The sequence below is a fragment of the Labeo rohita genome, unplaced genomic scaffold (genome assembly GCF_022985175.1).
Source record: "Labeo rohita strain BAU-BD-2019 unplaced genomic scaffold, IGBB_LRoh.1.0 scaffold_1220, whole genome shotgun sequence".
Classification (NCBI taxonomy): Eukaryota; Metazoa; Chordata; class Actinopteri; order Cypriniformes; family Cyprinidae; genus Labeo; species Labeo rohita.
Genome location: NW_026127363.1, coordinates 597 through 12401, shown reverse-complemented (window position 1 = coordinate 12401; position 11805 = coordinate 597). Strand labels below are relative to the sequence as shown.

Sequence of the window (11805 nt, the reverse complement as noted above, 5' to 3'; positions counted from 1 at the left end):
AATTCAAGCTCAGCAGGATGTAAAATTAAAATCAAATACATGTAAGCAAAATAGGATCCGTATTTTTGAAGGGAAATGTGCATTTAAGTATAGCACAGCACATCAGTCTGTAGTTCATCAGCTCATAGTGACGCAAAGCGCAAATAATACTTACATAGAAAGGTCAGAATGGACTTTATGGAATAAGTGCACATGCAGTAACAAGTTAATAACAAGTTAATTTTTAATGCATCTCTTTGCTGTTTTTAAAACAAAACAAAAGGATGTATTATATTAAAGGCTGTTTAAATTCACAAAAATCCGAGCTTAAGGCAATAATTATTTTACTAAAATATTCACCAGTATGTAAAGAAAGTTACGTAATTATATTTGCTTCTTGTCCATATGCAAAAAGAAAAAAAGAAAAAAAAAAAAAAACCCAGCTCTATATAATATATATAGTTTGTTTCGGCTAAATAAACGGGGGGACAAAAAAATCCTTCATCAATGTTGGCATTCTTGACAGTCAGCAATATGTAAATTCTAGGGGAGTTTCTCTATATTAAACCCTGCACTCATCCTCCCAAATTCCATAACTGAAGAGAAGTGATCATGGAACTAGTGCGTGTTTATAAAAATGACTACCACGAGACCTGCAGCAAGTACAATGAGATGGGACTGGAAAGAGATGAAGATATTTATCCAAATCAGGGCCAAAAACTCAGCCAGCCTGAAGCAAGAGCTCAAAACAGTAAGACATTTCATGTGATGCAAAAGTCATGTGTTTATTTTGAACGGCACAGTTTTCTGTATATGTTCTCGATCTTTACAAGTGCACTTTAAGGTCCATCTATGTCATACTGAACAGATTTCTTGAAAGTCTATCTATAAGAAAGAATCTCTAAGAAATTTGATTAACATTTTTATTTGAATTTTGATGTTTTCCTGTTTTGCAGCAGGTTTGTCAGTAGGAAATAAGTGTGTTGTGTGGATCACTGTGTGCTTTAGCCTTATGTGCATTTTCCTGGTGGCTGCCATTGTAGTACTGCATAACAAGCTCACGGCAGAGAGGGAAGTACAAGCTACACACATGTTACAGTCTGGTTCAAGAGATCAAGCAGAGAAAGACAAGTTAGAAAACAGCTTCAACTTTTTGAGTCAGAAGAAACTGGAGTTGGAGACCAGAGTCAATGATCTGAATGCTGTGAAAGACGTGTTACAGAGGAGTTTTGACTCTTTGAATGAGAAGAAACTGGAGTTAGAAAGCAAAGTCACTTCTCTGAGTGAAGAACTGAAGAAAGAATCATCTAAACGAGGTCAGTGCATATATATAGTGCCTTGCGAAAGTATTCAATCCTCTTCATGTGTTTTTTTTTTTTTTATTAATTATTTATTTATTTATTTATTTATTTATTATGTTTTATGAGCAACTTCAACTCTTTAAGTCAGAAGAAACTGGAGTTGGAGACCAGAGTCAGTCATCTCACAGCTGAGAAAAGCCAGTTGGATACCAGAGTCAATGATCTCATTACTCAGAAAACCCAGTTACAGAGCAACTTCAGCTCTTTAGGTCAGAAGAAACTGGAGTTGGAGACCAGAGTCAATGATCTCACTGCCGGGAAAACCCAGTTACAGAGCAACTACAACTCTGTAAGTCAGAAAAAACTGGAGCTGGAGACCAGAGTCAATGATCTCACTGCAGAGAAAAGCCAGTTACAGAGCAACTTCACCTCTTTAAGTCAGAAGAAACTGGAGTTGGAGACCAGAGTCAATGATCTCACTGCTGAGAAAAGCCAGTTGGATACCAGAGTCAATGATCTCATTACTCAGAAAACCCAGTTACAGAGCAACTCCAGCTCTTTAGGTCAGAAGAAACTGGAGTTGGAGACCAGAGTCAATGATCTCACTGCCGAAAAAACCCAGTTACAGAGCAACTACAACTCTGTAAGTCAGAAGAAACTGGAGCTGGAGACCAGAGTCAATGATCTCACTGCAGAGAAAAGCCAGTTACAGAGCAACTTCACCTCTTTAGGTCAGAAGAAACTGGAGTTGGAGACCAGAGTCAGTGATCTCACAGCTGAGAAAAGCCAGCTGGAGACCAGAGTCAATGATCTCACTACTCAGAAAACCCAGTTACAGAGCAACTTCAACTCTTTAGGTCAGAAGAAACTGGAGTTGGAGACCAGAGTCAATGGTCTCACTGCTGGGAAAACCCAGTTACAGAGAAACTACAACTCTGTAAGTCAGAAAAAACTGGAGTTGGAGACCAGAGTCAGTGTTCTCACTGCTGAGAAAAGCCAGTTGGAGACCAGAGTCAATGATCTCACTACTCAGAAAACCCAGTTACAGAGCAACTTCAACTCTTTAGGTCAGAAGAAACTGGAGTTGGAGACCAGAGTCAATGATCTCACTGCTGGGAAAGACGTGTTACAGAGGAGTTTTGACTCTTTGAATAAGAAGAAACTGGAGTTAGAAAGCAAAGTCACTTCTCTGAGTGAAGAACTGAAGAAAGAAAGAACTAAACGAGGTCAGTGCATATATATAGTGCCTTGCGAAAGTATTCAATCCCCTTCATGTTTTTATTTATTTATTTATTTATTTATTTTATTTTATTTTTTTTTTATGTTTTATGTTCCAGCCTTATGGTTAAATATTTTTTTTTTCCACATCAATCTACACTCCATACACCACAATGACAAAGCACACAACAGACTTGTGACAACTTTGCAAATTGATTAAAAATAAAACACTCAAATAAGTACATTGCATAAGTATTCATACCCTTAACTCGATACTTAGTTGACGCACCTTTACAGCCTCAAGTCTTGCTGTGTGCTTAGGGCCATTGTCCTGTAGGAATGTGAACCTTTTGCTCTCTCTCTCTCTCTCTCTCTCTCTCTCTATCTCTGTATGTACACAGTTTTATAAAGTGCATGCCTTGTGTGGTTCAGGTTGGATTTTCTTGTCCAATGAGTTGATGAGCTGGTCTGACAGCAGGCAGTACTGCAGGGATCATGGTGCTGATCTGGTCATTATCAACAGTGAAGAGAAGCAGGTGAGTTTGTGTGAGTGTCTGTTACTAAATGAGAGGAATTACACTTATTCCTGTTTTTATTCACACACAGAGGTTCATTTCTTCACTTACCACAGAGAGAGTGTGGATTGGTTTATCTGACAGAGAACAGGAGGGCAAAATGACATGGGTGGATTATTCACCACTAAATCAAGGGTAAGTGCTAAAAATCACTGTGTGTTGATTCATTTATCTGTGGTACTGAAAAACTGAACATCTGATACATGTTGTTCAGGTTTTGGCTCAAAAATGAGCCGAACAATGACGGAAATGAAAACTGTATTGAACTGAATTATAAAAGAGAGCAGTGGGGATGGTCACCCCTGAACAGCTGGAATGATGCCCCATGTTCAGAGAAGAAAAAAGGGATTTGTGAGAAATAGGGTTCATCCCATCTTATTGTTGTTTTGCTTCTATTGTCTAACATAATCGTTCTTAATGTGAACACACTGCCTTTTAAATAATGATAAGCTGATATGCAATTTGTTAGAATAAAAAAGTAAAAAATATAATAATTTTCTTATTGCTATAATAATCTACTGTTTCTCATGGTGTGAAATACGCTGACCTGAGACAATGAACCTCCGACGTTTTCATGTTTTTTCTCCATCACAAGCAGCTCTATATTAATATGAATTTATTCTACTGTTATCATGAGTCTCATTTGTTGATCTGAAGTGTTGAGGTGACAATCACAGTAAACTACAAAAAGACTAAAGTGTCTAGATTGCTCTGATTCACCTTCTTATTTTGATATTGAGTGTCTGTGAAGTTGCTTTTCAGTTGAATTGCTTTTTGTTTGAATAAAATCTTCAATTACCATCATTACCAAAGTAAACTTTTTTTTTCATATTGTACTTTCTCATTGTATATCTGCTGTATTATTCTATGGACACATTTCCTCCAGTCCAGCAGGTGCAGCAGAGAGCAGGTTTATCAGACTGAAGTGATCAGAGAGGAAGATAAATATCAGATCCACAACTCTTGTTGCTGTTTTTCCTTCATCGTCAATATAAAGGTCCAGTTTGGCCTGTTTAAGGCTTTTCAAGTCCATTTGAGTGTTCAGAGACTCTTCTTGTTGGCTTTGATAACATGTGGTTGAATGTACAAAACACAAATATAGTAGAACGGCTCTGCAGAGAGTTGTTAAGTGTGATTGAAGGTTTTTATTCTTGTCAAAGGCCAGTGTGAAATGAAACCACTTCCTGTATATATTTAGCAAACTTGAAAAACACTAGTGACTATTCTAAAGATCATAGTTCATCTGTGAAGACGTAGTGTAAGACAGTGAATAATGGAATTAGAGTCCATTTATGAAAATGTTGAATGCAGAGATATTGAGAACACAACTGGACCTCAAACTCAGACTCATGGGCAGGATGAAGGAAAAGAACTAATGCACAGAAAAAAAAACTTTAAAGCGGAAAAGGTGTCACAGATGCTGTTATTAATAGTTTCGATAATGTTTGAGGAAATAAGAAGAGTTATGTACAAGTAAACTATTTATTCTAAGAAAAATATGTCCATGTTTCTGCATTTATATTAAATGTATTTTAACATTGATTATTTTTTATTTACTATTTCCACACAATTTTATTTGGATATTTTTGTCCATATAGTAACAGCGTTTCTATATAGCACTGTTTGTCTTACAAAAGAATTTTTTTGTGTTCTTCCGCTGGTCTTCGTCATACTGCAGCACATCACCATCACAGCAGAGAGAGACCTGATAAAGAGTTACAAGAACACACCCAGAAGAAACTGGAATTAGAAAGTGATCAACTGAAAAAAGAATCTAAACCAGGTCAGTACAAACCTGTTTTTGTTGTAGTGCTTTATACTTCAGTGTTACTGCATGTATACAGTTTTGAAAAGTGTTTATGTATAAAAATCTGTGTGTGTTGTTTTTTTTTTTATTTTTTTTTAATATTATTATTTTCATATCCAATGAATTGAAGAGCTGGTCTGTGTTTCTTTTGGGTTATCTATGGGGTCCAGATGGCTTGTTCATATCAAGTGAGGAGAAGAGCTGGTCTGACAGCAGGCAGTACTGCAGGGATCGTGGTGCTGATCTCTTCATTATCAAGACTGAAGAGAAAAGGGTAAATTTGCTTGACTGACTTTGTTTGTGTGTCTGTCTGTGAAGCCTGTTGAAAAATCCAGCATCCAGCGGGTTAGGTATGTTTTGAAGCATGGCTGCTGGTTTGAGCTGGTTTAAGCTGGTCCTTGGCTGGTTATGAGCTAGTTTAACTTCTGTATGGTGTTCATATTTTTGTTACTCAGCCAGTGTTTGTGGGTCTGGAGGACCCGCTGCATTTTTGGGTTTTTAATTCTAAACAATTAAAAAATGTATGTTAAAATATTCAACATATGTTTACTTCATCCCAATTACAAGCGATATAAACAGTATGTATGGCTGATATTTGCCCTTTTCCTTTGTTAGATCACATTTATGAATTTAAGTGCTACAGTCTTGTGCGAGAATGGCAGGGGCAGAAGCACACAACTTACACTTACACTCACACTTTCTCAGACCATCTCTCTCTCACATATACTCACACATACACATCCAGCTAGGACCAGCTTAGGACCAGCACATGACCAGCTAAGAACCAGCTCAAACCAGCAGCCATGCTTCAAAATTTACCTAATCAGCATATGCTGGATTTTTCAACAGGGAATGAGCATAATTACATATATGTATTGTTATTATTTTATTATTATTATTTTTTATTTATTTTTTTTCACACACAGAGGTTCATATTTTCATATATTAAAGATGTTGACAGAGCATGGATTGGTTTGTCTCACAGAGAGCAGGAGGGCAACATGAAATGGGTGGATAATTCACCACTGATAAAGGGGTAAGTGCTAAAACATTCACAGAAAATCACTGTGGATTTATTTGTTGTCAGGTATTTTTGCTATTTTGTGCCAACCACAAAGTAGAGGCTATATATTGGCCAAACTTTCATCAATCAAAAAGAAACTTGGTATGCTCCTGGGAACAGCTCCACCTATGGATCACAAGATATGAAGAATGGCTATATTTGCTTATAACTTTTGAACAGTTAGTCAGAAAATCATGATATGTCTATGTTGTCAATGGATTCCTCAGGTCATGCCAAATCTCTGGATATCGATTTTGCCAGGATCGGCTGAACCATGTGTTGCCATTTTGAAATTTCACATAAATTGCACTATATATTGAACCATTTGACATACAGTATCTGCACAAAAATTGGCAGGGACCATCAACGGCATGTCAGGGAGGAACCTGAGAAGCTTGAACACACCTAGTGTTCCAGAGATATAAATATTTTTACAAAAATGCTTATAACTTTTGAAAACATTGTCCAAATGTTGTTATTTTTGTATCATTCCCTGGGTTATTTGTCTCCTTTGTCATTTTGCATCAGTTTCTGAATATTGATGCCAGTTCATCCCAGCACGAGTCTTGCTTCTCGTTTAGTGCTCATGAGGAAGTTAAGATGTCCGTCGCTGCATCAGTGGAGGGGCTATCGGCTTCTGACGCCGGAGATTCTGCTAAGCAGCCCCCCGTTGTGGCAGCTGCACAGCCGGAGTCTGAGGCAAAGTTGACGGCCATGTTCCCCCAGGCAGCCTTGACCGCCAGGCTGGAGGTTGGGTTCCCTGCCTTCCTCTGGGCATTTGCAGTCTGATGATTGGTTTCTGGCGTCGGACGCGGCTCTTGCTGCGCCCCCCCGGTGCCTTTCCTCCCGGAGGTTCATGAAGAGCTCAGCTACGTGTTTGGCTCTTCCCTCCCCAACTTCCCTCGGGGGTGGGGGTGGCCTGGGAACACACTGACGTCCTCTGGTGGAGTGTGCGATTGCGGTGCATTCGTGCTTGCGAAATGCTGCCACCTGGTGGGGTTGTCCGTGCTTCCCACCTTAGCCTGTAAGCGTCTGCCAGCCCTGGCTGTAAAGCAGGGCTCACAGCACTGCAGGCCATGCCGCCTCCGCCCTGCATGCTATGATCCTCCTGCATTATATCAGGCCATGATTTTGACGTGCACAAGGGTAGTTCTGACTCAAGGTTGATGCAGGAACTACGATGACTGAAAAGTCTCAGTGCAGTCCCTTGGTCAGGTGATGTCCATTTTTGTGGCCTAAAAGTGCTATTCTAGCTGAACCTAGTGGAGATGTGTGACACCGACTAAGCTTGCTTTCTTGGTGTTCCATCTCTCAGGCCAGCCTCTTCAGCGACACTGTCCAGGATTTGTCCCAGCGGTCTTGGGCAGTTCACACGCAGCAAAAGAACTAAGAGTGCCCATAGAAGGGCTGCGTTTTCCGTCTGCCTGTCGCTGAAGGCGCCCCCCTGCTGGCCCCAACAGGACTTGCTCCGCTCCCCTTCGGGGGCATTGAGCTGGCCACACCTAGGGGGTGGCAGTCTGACATTTGGGTTGCCTTGCATGAAGTGGGGCTTCCTGAAACCAGACTACCCGGGGATTAGAGGATTGCTCTGGGAATACCCTTGGGAAAGACAGGGGCTTTCTCCACCACTGCCGACTCCGACCTACAGTTCAACTGGTACCCACTCTTTCAATAAAAGAGCAATTTTCTCGATGTTCTTTAGGTTTCTTAAAACATGTTGGGTTTGTCTGTGAGTGATGCATGTCTTCCTCACACCCAAGCTCAACACATGGTCTCGCCGTCTAAGCTGGGGATGCAGGACCCGTCGCTTCCTCACACTCTAGTTGCGACAACGCAGGATCGTGGATCAGCTGCCTTAGCAGCCTGGCGCTACTTTGGGATGCTTGCTTTCCAGGTTGAGCCATCCTCAAAAAAAATAAAAAAGCTGGTTGCCTTGCCGCATGGATGTTGGTACCGTTCCTATAATCCTTATTTAATGCAGGCAGCAGCCTGGTTAATAATTTTACCTAGTCTGTCTGCTGGTCGATTTGGTCGGTCCATACATCCAAAAGAGCGATGGGCTTCGCCCATTCCTGGTTCTTGAGTTCTGAATCGGTCCCCTCTTCAGGCTACCATTTGGGTAGCTGAAGCAGAAGGACACGTGCTGTTATGCCCTGATTGCCCTAACACAGATCGTGTTTCGGTCTGCTTCAGGGGTCAGACGTATCAGTACAGGTCTTGGATGAATACAGGAGCCATGCGGACTTCGGGTCAACTGGGAGAAGCGTGAGCTCTTAAAAAGAGAACAGAGCTCTCTCTTTTCTCTGTATGGAGTTGGATCCGGTCAAGACATGTCAGCTGAAAGAGTTGGTGCTGAACTGCCTGATTCTTTCTCTAAACTTTTCAGAGGCTTCCGAGGCATATGGCAGCCGTAGCCGCGGTCTTGCCGCTTGGCTGTTCCATGTGAGATCGCTTCAGCACTGACTACACGACTGGATCCTGAGATGGGCATGGCACCGTGGCACACTTCAGGTTGGCGTCCCCCTCAGTGTTGCCACCTTCTCAGTCACTGGTCAGACCTTGTGTTCCTACGGGCAACTGTGCTCTTAGGCCAGGTGTCGAGGCACGAGGCACGAGGCACGAGGCACGAGGCAGTCATTCGGAAGCCTCCGACACAAGCTAGGGTGCCGTTTGCAACAGGCAGGCAGCTTCGTGCTCCTGGAAAGGACCTTGACTGCAGTGACATTAGTCACTTCGAGTTGCTAGCAGTGCTTTTCCCTCCGCTGGTTCTTACCAATGCTGCGAGATAAGCGCACGCTAGTCTTTGAGGACACCATAGCCACGGTAGCATACACCTACCCCTGAAGCCAGGCTCACACTACAGGATTTTTAAAATCCAAACCGATTATGAAATCTGGTTGCAGCGCACACATAAGGAAAATCTTTGCAGATTATCTTCCCTGAAATCTTAAACATGCACACACTACAAGATTGGAAAATTGTGGTGCATCACACACTACAAGATAAGATTATCATGACGAAGGGGAGCGCCTCACGTGATCTTACGCAACAGATTGTCATTTCAGCAACTAATGTTTACAAATGTTAGTTAGCGTGCTAACAGCTTTATGCACTCACCCGGTATGTTCAAAACAGATGATTTCACTCCAGAGCTTTCTTTGCTCCATGCGGTTGTGGTATGTTTTCAACATATTTTACAGACAGTCTTACTACAAAAACATAGGAAGCAGTTTCCTCCATCTCCACTATACAGTGGACCGTACAGCAGCTGTTTTGCGGTCGCGCATTGGCTGTTGTGAAAGTACTGATGTAATCATAGCCATGATCATCCCGATTTAAAATCCTGAATATCAAACATGTTTGATATGATCAGGGCAGCCCCGATTTGTGTCAGAGCAGATCGGGGGGTGCAAGATTCGAGCTGTGAACGTCTTACATTACCAGACAATCCGTGCTGAACATCGGGACCAATTGAGGTGCTCGACAAGTTTTTGCTACGATTTTCGGGAGGGGAAAATCGGGGCAAAATCGGGCTAAAAATCCTGTAGTGTGAGCCAGGCTTGAGGTGGTCTACGCTCCCGTCGCATGTTGCAACTCGCCTGCCATCTCCTCCTCGGGAGTCTGATGTAGCTCAATTCGCTGCATGCTGATCACTTTTCGGAGAATTAAGTTGCAACCCCCCAAAAAAGGGGGGGGTACGCCTCCCAAGAATGGCAACTCCAACTCAATTCAGCGAAGCTCAGGTAGAAACCCGTTTTGCTTCTTCTGAGTCCTCCCACTGCCGGATTCTTCCGGACCGAGGGCTCCAGGATCCGGTCTATGAACAAGTACGCCTTCCTGCACAGACCCTGTGCTAGATCGGGAAGGACAAGGAGCAGGTTCTCTGGTGCGTCTTACTGGCCCACCTGGACCTGGGTTGCTGACACTCCTCTGCTCCTCACAACAGCCCCTCCCTGGAAGATTCCCCTGAAGAAGAATCTTCTCTCAGGGATGGGCACAGTCTGGCACTCGCATCCCGATCTGTGGACCTGTACATCTGGTTTCTGGATGGGATGCTTTCCTTCTTGCAGGAGAAGTTGGAGCGAAGGATGTTCGCTCCACTTTGAATGTGTTCATCACGGCATATCACTATGCAGTGGATGGTCATCCCTAGGGAAGCATCAGCTGACTGCCAGGTTCCTGATGGGTGCAGGAGGATAAGTCCTCCCAGGCTGCACCTTATCCCCTCTTGGGATCTCTTCGTGGCTCTCTTAGGTCTACGGAGCACTCCCTTTGAGCCGCTTGAATCAGTCGAGCTAAAATTCTGGTCGCTTAGACCTTGCTCCTGATCATGCTCACTTCTGTTAAGAGGGTGGAGAACCTGCATGCAATTTCAGTCAATGGAACGTGCCTTGAATTTGGTCCGGCTATTCTCACGTGATCTTGAGATCCCGGTCTGGTTATGTGCCTGAGGTTCCCACCACTCACCTTCGGGTTCAGGTGGTGAACCTGCAAGCGTTGCTGCTGGAGGAGGCAGTCCCAGCCTTAGTGTTGCTGTGTCCCGTTTGTGCCATACACGTTAACACATACCGCACCCGGAACTGAGACGCTCCGAGCAGCTCTTCTTTGCTTATGGGTCAGCAGACGGGGAATGCTGTCCTCAATCAGAGGTTGGCCCATTGGGTGGTAGGTGCCTCACCTCGGCTTCTTAGTGCCAAGGTGAGCTGTGTCCCCTAGGAGTTGATGAAGATGTAGACGAGGACTGTACTGAATTGAGATCTTCAAAAGACAGTCTGAATAACTGGAATGATCTGCCATGCTCAACTAATAGAAAAGAAAGGATTTGTGAGAAATAAGGTTCTTCTCATCTTCTCATGTTTTTGCTTGTATTATTTTAGGGAATCTATCTTACTGTGGTTGTATAATTCATTGTTAAGATTCCTGTCTGTTAAATTATGTGGACAGACAATGTGGCACAGTAAACCTCTGATATGTTCATGTTTTGGTCCATCACAAGCACCTCTATATTAATATGATCTTATTCTAGCTGTTACCATGAGTCTCACTTGTTGGTCTGAAGTGTTGAGGACTTCAGAGAACTGATATTCTGATATTGAGTGTTTGTAAAACTGCTTTTGTGTTGAATTACATTTTGAATAAAATTTTCAATTACCATTCTTACCATGCTTCGTCACTTCCTTGCTCCTCTGTCCTCAAGCCCGTGACCCAGACACCGATCAAAGTTGCCCATCTTGAAGGACATCTGTAACACTGGTGCCCCTGGTTTCCTACCTTACCAGATAATTATTTATTTAAAGTTCAGGGACCAGACAAGGTTAATTTGCTTAAATCTGGATAGCTCAATTAAAAAACAAACAAACAAACAAAAAACACCAGTTACAGATAAAGAAACCAGAAAGGACAGGTATCGAATTCAGGAAACATTACTCACGTTCCAAATGCAAATGTAATTTTCAAGCAGCCAAAATATAGTTCCAGCATAACCGTACAGTTTGCAATATTCAAATAACAAACATTCAAAGAAAAGAAAGAAAACATTCAACCATTAAACTAAAGAATACCAAAAACAAAACTAAATTGAGGCAAACCTTAACGGATTGAATTGTCCACATGATCATCTTTTGAGCACATCAATCCCTTAAATGAGAAGATGAATTGGAACAATTTCACAAAACATAAACAACAAAGAACAAAGGAAAAGGGATTGGGAAGGTGTGAGTGTGGGTGTGAGTGTACCTGGTATTTATCACATTATAGGGTAGTAGGATAGACACAAGGACATAGGCGGAGTTTCACTTTTATGTGTGGTGGGTACTCACTGGGAAGACGAGCCAGCAGCACTTTTTTTAGCCCATATTTTCT

General features: G+C 42.3%; 1 protein-coding gene across 5 annotated transcripts; it reads left to right on the top strand.

Annotated features, from left to right (window-relative positions):
- The first annotated feature begins 583 nt into the window (after positions 1 to 583).
- On the top strand, positions 584 to 9633 carry LOC127157872 (C-type lectin domain family 4 member M-like). 5 transcript variants are annotated; one of them, XM_051101069.1, is made up of 9 exons: positions 590 to 730; positions 939 to 1549; positions 1844 to 2506; positions 2931 to 3034; positions 3105 to 3208; positions 3288 to 4070; positions 4752 to 4856; positions 5051 to 5154; positions 5807 to 9633. In XM_051101069.1, exons 2-6 carry the CDS (start codon positions 1402 to 1404, stop codon positions 3433 to 3435), a joined length of 1167 nt encoding a protein of 388 aa, XP_050957026.1. In that variant the 5' UTR covers positions 590 to 730; positions 939 to 1401; the 3' UTR covers positions 3436 to 4070; positions 4752 to 4856; positions 5051 to 5154; positions 5807 to 9633. The 5 variants fall into 5 exon arrangements, with proteins under 5 accessions (XP_050957023.1, XP_050957026.1, XP_050957024.1 ...); XM_051101066.1 differs by having other exon boundaries at positions 584 to 730; positions 936 to 2506; XM_051101067.1 differs by having other exon boundaries at positions 1023 to 2506.
- Positions 9634 to 11805: the final 2172 nt, after the last annotated feature.

Bases quoted from the DNA above. Each gene is read 5' to 3' on its own strand.
- LOC127157872 (XM_051101066.1), top strand. From the start codon at position 1,402: ATGAGCAACTTCAACTCTTTAAGTCAGAAGAAACTGGAGTTGGAGACC. The intron at 3,035-3,104 runs GTGAGTTTGTGT...ATTCACACACAG, and splicing joins TCAACAGTGAAGAGAAGCAG to AGGTTCATTTCTTCACTTAC. The intron at 3,209-3,287 runs GTAAGTGCTAAA...CATGTTGTTCAG, and splicing joins TATTCACCACTAAATCAAGG to GTTTTGGCTCAAAAATGAGC.